Source organism: Cucumis sativus, chromosome 5 (assembly GCF_000004075.3).
Source record: "Cucumis sativus cultivar 9930 chromosome 5, Cucumber_9930_V3, whole genome shotgun sequence".
NCBI classification, from domain to species: Eukaryota; Viridiplantae; Streptophyta; class Magnoliopsida; order Cucurbitales; family Cucurbitaceae; genus Cucumis; species Cucumis sativus.
In genome coordinates, this window is record NC_026659.2 from 18,396,293 (window position 1) to 18,410,348 (window position 14,056).

The window sequence follows — 14,056 nt, forward strand, 5'->3', positions numbered from 1 at the left end:
TTGTTTTTTTTTACTCATATATTCAATAACTCTCCTCTTTATTTTCTTTATTTTTAATTCACTTTAGTACAATAATTTCAATCATATCAATTTCTAATTATATATTTTCCATTACATGTGTATGCCAAAAATAAATTAGCGAAAAACTAATGATTTAAGCTAAGTTTATGAATTGAACGTCGTTAGTGAAAACTAACGATTCAATTAGTTCAATTTATAAAATGAACGTCGATGTAATTAAGAAGATTAAAGAAATTAATTTGAAGCAAAATTTTGTATTTCATAGAAAATATATATGCATGGAAAAAAATATTAGTGCATAAGGAAGATCAAAGCTTAATTTATAATATGAACGTCATAATTTAAAAGTTTTTTCATTTGATGTACCATGCAAAAAAAAGTCGTAAAAGTAATTATTTAATAATAGTAATTTTAATTTATGAGATGAACGTTATAATTTAAAAAGATTAAGGAAAATGCTTTTAAGGAAAATATTGTATTTCATGACAAATATATATGCATGGAAACAAAGATTAGTGGAAGCGCGATATCGAAGCTTAAATTTATTGCTTGGAATGTCGTAATTAGAAGCTTACTTAATTCAGTGTATAATATATGAAAAAAAAAATATCATGAAACATCACAATTGATTCTAAATTTATTGAACGAATATCATAATCAAATTTATGTAATAAAATCACTTTATGAAAAATGTGTATTGGATCTACAAGATATATTTTTTTAAAAAAAGTTGTAAAAAACCCTAGTTGTAATAGTTTGCACCCCAAACACACTTTATAATAACACAAATTATGATAGTTTGCACCCCAAACATAGACTATAATAATTTGCGCCCCAAGCACAGACTATCATAATACTAGGAGTACTATTATTATAATATTGGATTATCATAATACTAGAACTACCCTAAATCACTTCTCGCCCTACATTCCTCCAAAGTTGTTGTTGAGGATTATTCAATAAAGTTTGTTACGTTTTTGACAAAAGAAAATATTTAGTTTCTTTTTATTAGTTTATTTGACAAAAGAAATCGGGGTTTTTTGACGATGTCAAGTGTCGGTATATATTCCCAAAGGCATCGAAAAAGGATCTCCCAACGTACATGGTGTCGTCGGGAAGGAAATTGACGATAATGCGTCGTCAAGGGAGGCATTCCCTACACGCAAACTGAAAGGCGTCTAGAATGTCTTACTTCTGATGCCATCAATGCTGACAGATGGAGCATGTCAACAATAGGGGACTTTCGACGCCACATCGGGATAAGGGCCTTATTCCCAATGCCTTTTGTGTACAACGGGAGATATTTTTAATATTTTTTTAATTATTATATTAAAAAAATTGTGAGGTACTCTTTTGGTTTACGACTCGATTTAAATTCAACAAAATTCCAAAATACAACTAACACAAAATTAATAAAAATTTACTAAAATACTAAATTTGATTTATATTATAAACTAAATTCAAATATTCAACGATTACAAATTCTTTGAAGAAATTACATAAAAAAGATAAAAGAAAATGCATTATCTCCTAATCACCGCGAACCTCAAATTTCCACAAGTTCACACCTACAACGACATGAAAATAAATTTATATATATATCACGGATAACAAATTAAATAGCTTAAAGGTTCAAAAATACGTAACTGCAACTACTGTTTAGAGTTCTCTGTGTGCCTGACTCATTTCCTCATTCATCTTCTTCATTTTTTTCATTTTTCGGCATGCAACACTAACATTGTTTGTTGTTCTTCAATTAATCATTTAGTGTTTTCAAAGCTAGCTCTTTAGTTCGCTAACCTCTCTAGAGTGCATTTCTTGCGAATATGAAGGCTACCACACTCTTTTGAGACTTGGGTTGGGGTCTCAACTAAGATCTTTTGAGTAGCCCGATCATCTACCTAAAACGGTTTCGAATATCTCGTCTCCGAAGAGTGGTTGAGAACCTTCATGAGTGGGTTGGGACTAGAGTTCTAGCATTTAATTATGCACCAAAAGTTTTAAGTTATGAACTCACAATTAAAAGTAAGTAAATAAAACAAAATGTTTTCATAAACTTACATGCACATTTGCAGCCGCCTGTAAAATGAATTGACCACTCTTGTTGGCATATGTTTCTCTAAACAACTCCACATGGTCCACTGGCTGATCTCGTTGTTCAATAAGCTCATGTTGTAGTTCTAGGAATGACGACTTGGACCTGCACCTATGGTTATTAGGCTATTTCGCTCTAGCGGCTTTATTGGTCCTTGATTGCTCCTACATACAAACAATCAAAATGTTACATACAAACAAAAGAAATGAAGTAACATCAAGGAATATTAGAAGATGTAAATCACCTGAAAATTGGCAGCTCAAGTAGTGAGCGCAAAGGAAGTGCCAATCATCCAAACGATTGACCAATTTGTTCGATGGGTTGACACGTGCTTGTTTAGGGTCATTGAACTTCTTAGAATGCTTGTGGCAGTCTCCCTAAACTCTTTCCATGTGTTGAACATTTAATGCTCAACAGATCAATTAAGTGCTTGGATCTGTAAAATCAAGCACAGACCATTGCTGCAAAGGAAAGAACATACGAATTAGGTTTTTGTATATGTAGGTTTAACATATATGGAAAGTATAATTTATAAACTTACTTGTAGACTGCCCTTTCATGCATTTTCTAGGTGAAAAATTATAAGAAATTAACATCACAAGCCACATGCTATACGGATACTCATATTTCCAAACAGATTAAACTTGTCTGAAGCCAATTCTAAACGAACGTTTCGTGAATATGTGAAGTGAAATCTGGAAATTCACAATCAAAATGCTTCTAGTTCCTTTGCATCAGTTGAATGTCTTAAAATATTCTCTATTTTGTCGACTCGTTTATCCTTTTGGCATCTCATGTCAGACGAGTCTTCTTGTGATACAAACAATCGTTGTAGTCTCGGTATCAATGAAAAGTGGTGCAATACCTTAAGCAAAAAAATTTCCTTTTGTTTGGACTAACCTTGTATCGAGACTCACCACAAGTTGGAAAATGTTACAAATCACCAAATTCTTCCAGTACAATATGCAATTATACTTATATGCATATATAGTCTCGTATCCTAGGCCTAAGTCACACAGTTTTTGTTTAGCTTCGTAGAATGAACTAAGGATAGTAGTACCCATTGGAAACGATGCTTTTAACAGTTCTAATAACATGTCGAAGGACTTATTACTCCAACCATTGTGAATTTTGATAGGCATCAACTTAACCAAAAAGTTCAGGGAGGATAAAATTCTGAACAACCGGGGTATAACTCATTACGTGTTTCATTCAATAACTCCTTAAATATGTTTATTGTCTCTTGTTCTACACCAATATTAAACAACATTTCATTCTTCAAATACTCCTATGTTTCTTCTTCATGTTCAATCGGAGCTTGTAAATCATTAAGCATACCCAACATTTCATTTTCTTCATGAAAAGAGTTGCTACTAGTTTCTTCGTCAAATCTTTCTATATCTCTATGCAATTTCACTGGCTCTCCATGATACACCCAATCATTATAGGAGGGGGATATTCCAATTATTAATAAATGTCGCCCACACCCTCTCATGACTCCCAAATTGAGTTCATGCCTCTCTTGTATGGACATCTTATTCGTCCATAATTATCAATGTAAAACTTTGCAAACTCTAAAAATTGGGACACTCCCTCCTTATAACTCAACCGAGAATTTATTCCTAAGTTTCATCCAACCCTTTGTCCATCATTAAAGACCTAAAACATAAATAGGTTTGATTAATCTTATATTCCTCTCAAATGCTCAAACTTACTCTATGAATAAGTTACACCTCATAAGTACCCAATCTCCCAACTTTCATTAAAGCTAAGTTTAAACTGGAGTATAACCAAAACAACCTAACCACATATTACTTCAATATTTGCAAGCTACCTAACACTTCCAAGAGCAGCAACAATTTCAACCATAAACCTATAACAATTTCAATATTTTTATAGATACATTTATTTAACTTTAAAAAAACAAAAAATAACCAAGAACTTAACGGAATCTACAGCAGCAACAGTAGAATAGGATAACGAGCAGGGGACGGTGAGCCACGGAGCAACGTGGCCACGACGACGAATGAACGACAAACGGCGAATAGATCTCTCCCTCTCGATCTCTTTCTCTCTAACTATTTTCTCTCTTTTCGAATCTGTATTCTATGAACACAAATCTGGAAATTTATAGAGGATCTCCTGACAGCTTAAGTAAAACGTAAATCACAGTGGCAAGTAAAATGTCAGAAATAGTAACTCCCACTCGCGTGACGTTGTATGCATGGTGTCAAAGAGAATATATCAAACAAATTATTTTATTATTTTCTTTTCCCTAATGTAGTCAATGTAATCGTTAGAAATGACAATCAAATTTTTTATATGTATGCATTGTGTCGAAGAAAAGTAAATAATTAAATAATAATTTCCTTTTCCATGACGCAGTACATGTCCACGTCGGAAATAGCCACCTAATTCGCGACGTATATATGCCTGATGTTGGAAAAAAGAAAATTATTATTTAATTGTTTACTTTTCCCCGACGTGTACGTGTATAGCGTCAGAGATTGGGTGGCTATTCCCAACATTGAATTCGTGACGTCGGGATAGATGGCATATGCTGACACACGCCTTATGGCGTGAGCGGAAGTGCTATATTTTCCAGCGTTTGTTAGGTCGATGCTATAATATGCGTCGAAAAAATTCTGATTTCTTGTAGTGATTTTTATTGATTCTTTAGTTGATGTCTCTTTCTCTCACAAACGATTATTTTTAGTAGATCTTTTAAGTTCCTTCATTAACAAGGTTTTTAACCGAAAAGATCTTTTAATTGGAAATCTTTAAAATATCTATTTCCTTGTTCATTTTGAAGTTCTTCCTTCTTATAAAAAGGGAAGTCCATTGTTCTTTAAGGCATTCGTTCAAGATGCTTTCGAGCTATACTATTTGTTGAAGAATCTTTATAGCTCACTTCTTACTTGTTTATTTTTCTACTAGGTAGAGATCGTAGTTTGATGCATGCTAGAGCTCCACCTACACTGCTAAAAGTTGAATAGAGTTTTGTATCACTCATTCCATTCATGCATACTGAGTTGTATTTGAGCTAGAAGGGACTTAGCGGTATTGTATGTAATAGATTTGGAAAAGTTGTTTGATTTGAGTTTTGTAACAATGTTGTCTAGTTGAGACTCTGAACTTAGTTTTTTCTATATAATATTTTTGAACATGTTATCCTTTGGTTGGTAAAACTGACGATGTTTTGTAAAGATTTAATTTATTGTTTCCAGATTCAAACATTTTTTTATTTGCACTATATGTCTAAGCTTATTAAATGATATAGATAAGAATTATTACAAGTTAAGCATGATCGACAGGTGTTGTTAGAAGAAGAACGATACTGGTTGGCCCCATGCCACATCTCGGGCCTAGTAAGGAGGTGCTCTGAGATGGGATGTGACATAGAGGAGATCCTTTCTACGAATTCAGCTAAGCAATTGGCTAACGAGCTTTTGAAAAAGACAAAGGAGACTAAGAAAAAGTTGAAAGTCGTAAAAGACGATGCATCATTTGCTCTTGTTGGTTCAAAGAAGAAGAAAGGGAGAAAAGAAGCTAGAAGTAGTGACAATTTTTTTAGATGACAAGTTAAATAAAAATTATGATGAAAGAAGAAAAGAAAAGACGAGAGGAAGAACGTTGCAGATTGGATGTTGAGCGGCAAATACAAGAAAAGGAAGTAGAGAAAAAAGAGTGAAAAAAAAAAAAAAGACAGAGGGGGCAAAGAGGAAAAAAACGAAGGAAAAGAAAAAATGGTAGAAGAAAAGGATAGGGTATGCATCGAAACAAAAGTTGGCACCCAAGAGAACAAACACAGAAGCCGAGCGGGAGCGTAGGAAGAGGCATATGCTACTCAAAAAACAAAATTGGATAAAGAAGAAACTAGGACACCTACCCATGCCCTAAAGGAAAAGGAGGAAGGTTCCTTTTTTAAATGGGTTTTTACCCTAAGGATATGGTGATCCTTGCGTCTATCATTCCCTTAGTCAATGTGTAAGTTGGAAGAAATTTTGTCAAAGGTTGTAGGAGTTTGAGGCGAAGTTTAGCCCACTAGTTCTATACCAACGTGATTCACAAGAGAGACAATGTATTGACTTCAATGCGAAATAAATCAATGGGTTCTACGACCTTATCATGTAATGCAAAGACTAAGGGAAACAAAATCATCACAGAACCTTTTGACTCATAAATAAACAATGCTTTGATAATGGTAGCAAAACCAAGCGTAGAACGAAACATAACACCTCAATGGTGCAAACACCGGCTAGAAGCCAAGTCCTAATTCCATAAGCCAACATTTAGTTTTATGTTGTCAAGAAGAAGTAGATGCCCACAATTGACTATATATTGAAAAAAAAAAATGAAAACACAATTGACTGTAGATATTAATTTCATTAGATATTTCTTATAAAAATTGAATTCATCAAATTAAATTTCCAAATTTAATTAAATTGTAGATTAGCATCCCTAATAATTAGGTGAATATAAGCTTAAAAAAAGATATATACTTGATGATATAGCCGACACTATCAGGTTAAATTTCCAAATATTATAATAATTATTATTACATAATCAGATATTAGAATGAAAAAGAGACAAAATCAGTCCACAAACTGCTTTTTCTTTTTATTGGTACAAAACTTCACAAAACCCACTTTCCTAAAATCCTAACTTTATTATTTAAACTTGAAAAAAGTGAAAGTTTCCCCTTCTGCAACTAAAGATAAAGAGGAGAAGAAGAAGAAGAAGAACCAATTTTGTGTTGTGGGTAAAACGCTTGGAAATTAGAAAGCTGAATGGGCAAAAGATAATGGTGAGAGTGAGGTCATAGTATTCATGGGTTCCAAAGGATGGTAGTTTCTGCAATCATGGAAGTGACTGTGTAAGGATCCATGTTAGAGGCAGGCCTTCTGTCCTCAAAATACCCTTTCCCCGCCTTCTCAGTGTCTCGCCCCACTCGAATCGAAGCTCCTCGGTTTGCAACACCCTATGCCAAACAAGAGTTTCAATTCTCACTCTCTCTTCTTTTATATTAATTTAGCCTAATAAAGGAAAGGAGTATGGATGATCAAAAACGTTAGTTTGTTTTACCCATAAGAAAGTGTTGATGTCAGCTGTTTCGTGTCGACCAGTTAGACGACGCTCATTGCCGTCTCCGTACGCGGCGATGTGCTCTTTGTGCCTAACACCCAATTTTTCAATTGCTTTTTTTATCACCTCATAACCTCCCTCTCCTCTCATCGACTTCGTACTGAAAATTTTATTGCAAAACAATATCATATACTCCACACCTAAAAGATTTAGGGCATAAATAATATAATGCACCACCTAATTACTTATCCTTAAAATTAAAGTAAATAAAACGTAACCTTAATTTTAGATCAAGAACAATGAAAACAAATAGTTATTACCTGTAGTTTGTATGGGCGCCAGCTCCATTCCAATCGCCCTAATGTGTGTTAATCAAACAGAATAAAGATGAAGTTGAAATTGGTTGTTATTTTAAAAAGAAAAAGAAAAGGAATCGAAATTTGTAACCTGAATTGGTTTGGGGTCAAAAGAAAGAACCACACCAGCCATTTCCGTAATCCTCTGTTAAATGAAAAAAAGAAAAGAAAAGAAAAATTAGTAAAAGGTAAAAGAAGAGATGGTGATGGTAATTTTGAAGTTACCTCTAAAATGTAACGAGCGACCCACAGTTCATCTGCTGCTGATATTCCCACTGAAGGACCAACTTGGAATTCCCACTGCACCAACCAATTCCATTCTCATTTTATTATATAATAGTTGTGTGGTGATAGCCGATAGGTACCGTAGGTAAGTTGAATTTTAGAGAATCAAAACCAACCCATTCATTTTTATCCCTTTGGCTCCAATTAAGTTAGTTTACTTTTTTGGTTTTATTAAAATTTTACCTTTTCTTATCAAATCAAACCACTAATATTCGGTTGTATGATATCAATATTCACGCAAGAATATTATAAGTAAGTTAATTATAATTGGGGTGGAAAGTTAGAAGACATACATATATATGAAATTGATAAGAAGATTGGTTTAGTTTAATGGAGTACCTGACCGGGCATGACTTCGCCGTTAATGCCGCTAATGTTGACACCCGCATATAAACAAGCCTTGTAATGAGCATCCACAATGTCACGTCCAAATGTTTTATCTGCGCCAGCACCGCAGTAATATGGCCCCTGCACTCACTCCACCTCCTCATTAATTATTCTCAAAACATATCATTTTAACTCTCCTAATAAATTGTTCAAAGTCAAAGAATAAACAAAATAGATTAGTACCAAAAAATATATATATGTATTTTCATAAAAGTTTCTTGGTTGTTTATGTTGACAGTACCATTTTTGTATGGCGTTGAAGCAAAATTAGGTAAGATTTTGTATCTAAAAGAGACATAGTACATAAATATACGTAATAAATGATGATTAATCATATGTATATGTAAATGTGATGATTAAATTGAAAAAAGATGGAAGAAATTGAGGTGGGAAAGAAAGAAAAGGGTGGGGAAATGGAGAAGGCCGAAAATGGTGTTTACCTGAGGGCCAGGAAAGCCACCAATGGGCCATCCGATGGGCCAATTAACATCCTTTTGTAACAGCGTATACTCCTGCTCAATTCCGTACCTGTGTTGTATTTTTTTTTCCTCCAAAATTTGTTAAATTAAAACTATAAGTCTATAACATCTCAATTCCCAAATAAAACAAAAAACTACCATGGCTCTTCAGCTACTACATCAGGATGGCTGAAGATCTTCGCTGCCCCATGCCTCTTGTTCGTCGGAATCGCCTCTCCGCCTGGTGTGTATGAATCACATATCACCTAAATAACAACTTTTCCTTATTAATTATTATAACTACTCTAATTCCCTCTACTCATAACTTATATTTGTTAATTATTATAAAACTGAACTGAAGTTAAGTTTCACAAATTCCATCGTTTATTTGAAAACTTAGAAAAGTAAAGGCTATTACTATATAAACCCAAAATTCAAAGATCATAAGATGATCTTCCTTTCTTTTTTTTTTCTTCTTTTTTAAGGATAAAAGAAAAGTGAACTTACAAGAATATTGTTTCCTCTTCTGAAGGGATCCCTGAAGATGGCTTGTGGGCTGTTGAAAAAAAAAGTGTAAAATCATTTAATATTAATGATCATAGTATTTAATTAGCAAATTGAAATAGGTAGAGATATATAGGGAGATGGAGGGAATGAATGAATTACTATAAGATGACTTCACTGTCTTGGCCAGGGGCTTGGCCAGTGCTAGAACCATCATAGTTCCACTTCGGAAGCTTTGAGGGATCGCTAATAGGCCCTGAAATTGTCTTCACATACAAAAAGAAAAACCCCACCAAACTTATATTAACTTACGAAAACAGAGAAGATCAGAACACACAGTACATAAACAATATTGGAAACAAATGGTCTTACTCTGGCTTTGCTGCGAACGTCTTTCCCAGATCCACCGACCCTGTTCAAAGAAGATAAGAAAAACATTGCGAACAAATTTAAAGATATAAAGAAAAGTAATATTGTTGAAGAAGAAGAAGAAGAAGGGTGGAAAACTAAAGAGTAATTATTACCAAATGTATTCAGCAATGATCTTATCGGTGAAGTCGCAGAGGTCAAGGTTGATGAGATCGGAAAGGCTAGACATTTTGTGCACAACAACAACAACACTAACGATAACAATAACAATAAGCCTTTACAATAATCGGCTTTTTATGTTTTCCCCTTCAATTCATAAACACGAGACCACAGAGCTATCAGAGCTATGGTTCCATTTATAGCCCATGAAAATACCTTTTTCTTCTTAAATACTTTTGTAGTGATTACTAGTTTAGTTTGTATACTTTTACACTCCTACGTGTTCATCTCATCCTTCAAACCCTTTCTAATTGTGTCCATTGAAGTAACCAACTTTGACACTCTATAATATTTTTGGTTTCGATATTTTAATAGTGTTATATAATTCTATTTTCATATATTTGTAAATAAGTTTATTTTTGAGTTATTTTCAAATATAGCTAAATAATGATAAAAATATTTACAAAATTAGTATTTATTCTTATAGATTTTGAAAATTTTAATATATTTGTAAATATTTTTTCAACAAAATAATTTTCCTTATATTTTGGTGCATACTAAAATTTTAAAAGTAATTATTTGTCTGAAGTGTTATTGAAAGAAATTAAAAAAGAAAAAAGAAAAAAGAAAAGTATAAGGTGTTTTAAAGTATTGAAGACAATAATCTCATTATATTGTAGATATAGGTAGAGGTTGTGTGTGTGTTTTTTAAATTTGAGAAGAAAAATATAGCTCTTTTTTGAATTCCTGAAGTAGTCAAGTTTATATGTATTTGGTAAATTGAAAACTTTAAGAGTGCCGGCCCTGATCCATTATTATATACACTAATTAAATTAGTAACTTTAGATTAAGATGATCCATTTAAATCAACTTCTAATTTATGCCATACGGATATAAAAAAGGATGATTATGATTATGGAGCATGGAATAGTTGAATTGATGGGAAAAGAATAAAAAATGATGGGTTAATTATTATGTGGGTATAAATTTAATTAAAAGGAAAAAGAAAAGAAAAAGAGTGGTGAGTGGTGAGTGGTGAGCGGTGATCGTTGATCGGTGATCGGAGGTTTGGCTTTCCGGAAAAGAAAATCCTGTGTTGTTCAGAATCCGATTTTATTCCTTTTTATTATTATTATTGAGAGTACAATATCTTTGTCTGACAAAGAAAATGGTTTGGTACCCAATTTAGATTTGATGGTATAAATATTGGGACTGTTTTTACTAATGTAATCAACTAAACTTTACTTAATTAGGAAGGTAGGTTCCACGAAATTACACCTTCTTTTTCTCTATTTGTAATACCAAAGACCAATGAAAACATGATCTACCTTTTTTTTCTCATTACACTCAGTTATATCATCTAACTCACCGCAAGATGCTGTATTTTGATTCTGATTGCGATAATAGATCACACCATTTTTTTCTTCTTCACTCACAACCCTTATCCTTTCTCTCTTTCATCTCTTTGTTATCTTTTAACTTTTTTTTACAAACGAAATGTGCAAAATATTTACACTTCTCAAAAAATATGTATAGCAGTTTTTTCTTTTAGGACGTGTTCTTTGTAATTAGTGAGTTATTATAGTTCAAATTATTATAATTGAGTTATAGTTGTTTGTGCTTGGTGTGTAGATTATAATAGTGTATGTTTGATACGTAGACTGTTTTAGTTTGAGAAGGAAATAGTAAACACGGTAGCAAATAATAAAAAATGATGAATGTTAAATAGTAAAAACTATGACAAATAATAAATAGTATAGAAAATTGATAGTTAAATAAAAAAAATTAAATAGTATTTACCGTAGCTAAAGGTGGTTATTACAGTCTTGTATAATCTTTGTATCAAATGATTTCTTAGTGTTTTTGCTATGAAATATAAATAAAAAAAGTTTGTTGTTTTTCAAAAAATTTGTATTCTAACGCTTTATCTTTGTTTTCTTAGGGAATGAATATGAGAAATTGTGGATTAAGGGGAGGAAATGATTATTATAATCATTGTTTGGGAGAAGAAATAAATGAGAAAGATTATGGGGGATTATTATAACTCTTGTTTGCATAAAGGATTATGAATTTTTTTAAAAAAAAAATCGATACCGTAAATTCATTCCACAAATATTCGTATTTTTAATTTAGAAAAATTTGGAATTATTTTCGAAAATCATGTTAGATTAGTTTTCTTAACACCGATAAATTAACTAATGCGTTTAGGGTGCGAAAGAAATTACATATATTTTCTTTAAATTGATGTCGTTCGTGCAATATTGAAAATTTGCGTATTGTTAACAAGCAAATATTTCATAAAAACGAGAACCAACATATTAGCATTGAAACAAAATAAAAATAGGGAAAACACATGTTTTTTTTTTCCAAATGCAGTTAAATGGATCGTCAATTGCATTTTTCATTAGGATGATGGAAAATAAAGCAAACAAAAGCAATGGAGATGAAAATAAAAACGTTCATTAGGATCGTCAATTGCATGTGGTGGAAGCGAACCGACAATCAGAGGTTATTGTATAGAATGACCCTACAGTGGGCGAGCTTCAGCTCATCGAACATTTTCAAAAATGTATTCATTACCAATATTTTGCTATCAGCATCATACATTGCGTCAGGTCCTCTTCACTGAGGCTCGGAATGGACTGCAACTATGCAATTACCTCTGCAGCGACTTCTTTATGGCTAGCTTTATCCAGCCACTCCACAATCGCCTTGAGCTGGTCATTCGCACAGTCCATGACCTCGCGAATGAGGTCTAAACTCTCGAACGTCTAAACATTGCACTTCCTCTTGCTTTTGCTAGAACTCGATCGAGTGTCGTTGGACCTAGAAGGTCGCCTGGCCACCATGTCTTTTGGAGACATGTTCATTCCTGGGCTGCACATTGTGGAGAACCTCATATCCAGTCCATCTTCTGGTCGTACTCCGTTGCTGTCACCTGACACATTAAACCTGATATCTACAAAGGTCTCTATGCAAGCCCTTGTCTGTGTGGTCTTTCTCGAATACGTACACCAACTTGTCGTAATGCGAAAAAAGCTTGTTCAGGAGGCCTTTTGCTCCAAGATGAGTTTGCAAAAATCAATTTAAATGTATGTTAGTATTCCAATATAACATTGTAAACATAAAGTTCATGTTGCTTCTTACCCACACACAACAGTTGAACATGTCCTGCTCAGCTATGATGCACTTTAACTCCTTGTTCTAGCCAAAGCCACTACGCAATGGACCACACATTTAAGCAAGTGACTGGAACATTCGCTTCAGTAACTTTATTCCGCTTTCTATCACAGTGGTGGACGTCAATCTGCATCCTAGGATTCTATCTGCCAGCATTCCGACTGTGATAGGTACTCGGGTTGAAACAACCCGTTGTCTGACTTCCACCCTTCTGCGTCGACCAACTCCACAAGACAGTCAACCATAAATGACTCCTCCACCTTCGTCTAGTGATGCTTAGGGTTCCTCGACGAACTGGCCATGCTAACAAAGCAAATTGAATAAAACAAATGCAAATGTGAGTGACATATGTATACAATCAATAATTTATAGACTATACACTTAAAAGGGAATCCATTGGATTGTATTATAAATAGAACATCGTCAGTACACACAAAATAGACTACAATGAAATGGCAGCACAATCTGCTTTGTTCAAACATCTTATTGACATGCTTCTACTACAACTAACTATGACGTACTAGTCGTTATGCGACTGCCATTCGTTGAACATCGACTCCACAAGGTCATCCTCTCATTAAGTCCATTCATTTGAGGTCTCAATGTAGTTGATGTTGTCACCTCCAGTCGATGGGTAGTTCGAGTCACCCTTGTCATCATCCATTATGTCGACATTGGTCATCTCTCGATTAAATTGTAGAGGAGACAACATGCCATAATAGTGTGACATTGGACCTAAATGAGGTAGTATGACTTTCCATGAAGTATTGCCCAATGCCCCTTCAATAAACCAAAAGCTCATTCAATAACATTTCATGCAGATGAATGTTTCATGTTGAAGAACTGATCCTTCAGTGTTGTTGGCGCGTTTCTGTCTCCCCACCACTCTTGCAGGTGATATTGTTGGCCTCTATACGAAGCTAGAAATCTATTCGCACTTGGGTACCCCACGTCACAAAGGTAGTAGTACCTTGATACGATTTTTACTTTCCTTATACATAAACTGCGAGTGTTAGAAAAGAAATCAGAACGAAGTAGTTTGAAAACATTTGATGTTACCCTTCAGAACCCTTAGTCCGTTCGATCGAGAAATTATAACGCCTCAACTTTTTATACTAAGTTGAGGTCATTACTACTAAAATAATTAAAAACTTTCT

At 33.6% G+C, this 14,056-nt stretch overlaps 1 protein-coding gene across 1 annotated transcript; it reads right to left on the reverse strand.

Annotated features, from left to right (window-relative positions):
- Positions 1-6,627: 6,627 nt before the first annotated feature.
- LOC101215515 (glutamine synthetase nodule isozyme) lies at positions 6,628-9,935 on the reverse strand. The gene is made up of 12 exons (XM_011656924.2): positions 9,716-9,935; positions 9,564-9,603; positions 9,354-9,457; positions 9,195-9,243; positions 8,847-8,953; positions 8,670-8,757; positions 8,182-8,310; positions 7,783-7,857; positions 7,649-7,702; positions 7,522-7,559; positions 7,202-7,361; positions 6,628-7,097 (listed from the first exon to the last, which is right to left on the reverse strand). Exons 1-12 carry the CDS (start codon positions 9,787-9,789, stop codon positions 6,945-6,947), a joined length of 1,071 nt encoding a protein of 356 aa, XP_011655226.1. The 5' UTR covers positions 9,790-9,935; the 3' UTR covers positions 6,628-6,944.
- Positions 9,936-14,056: the final 4,121 nt, after the last annotated feature.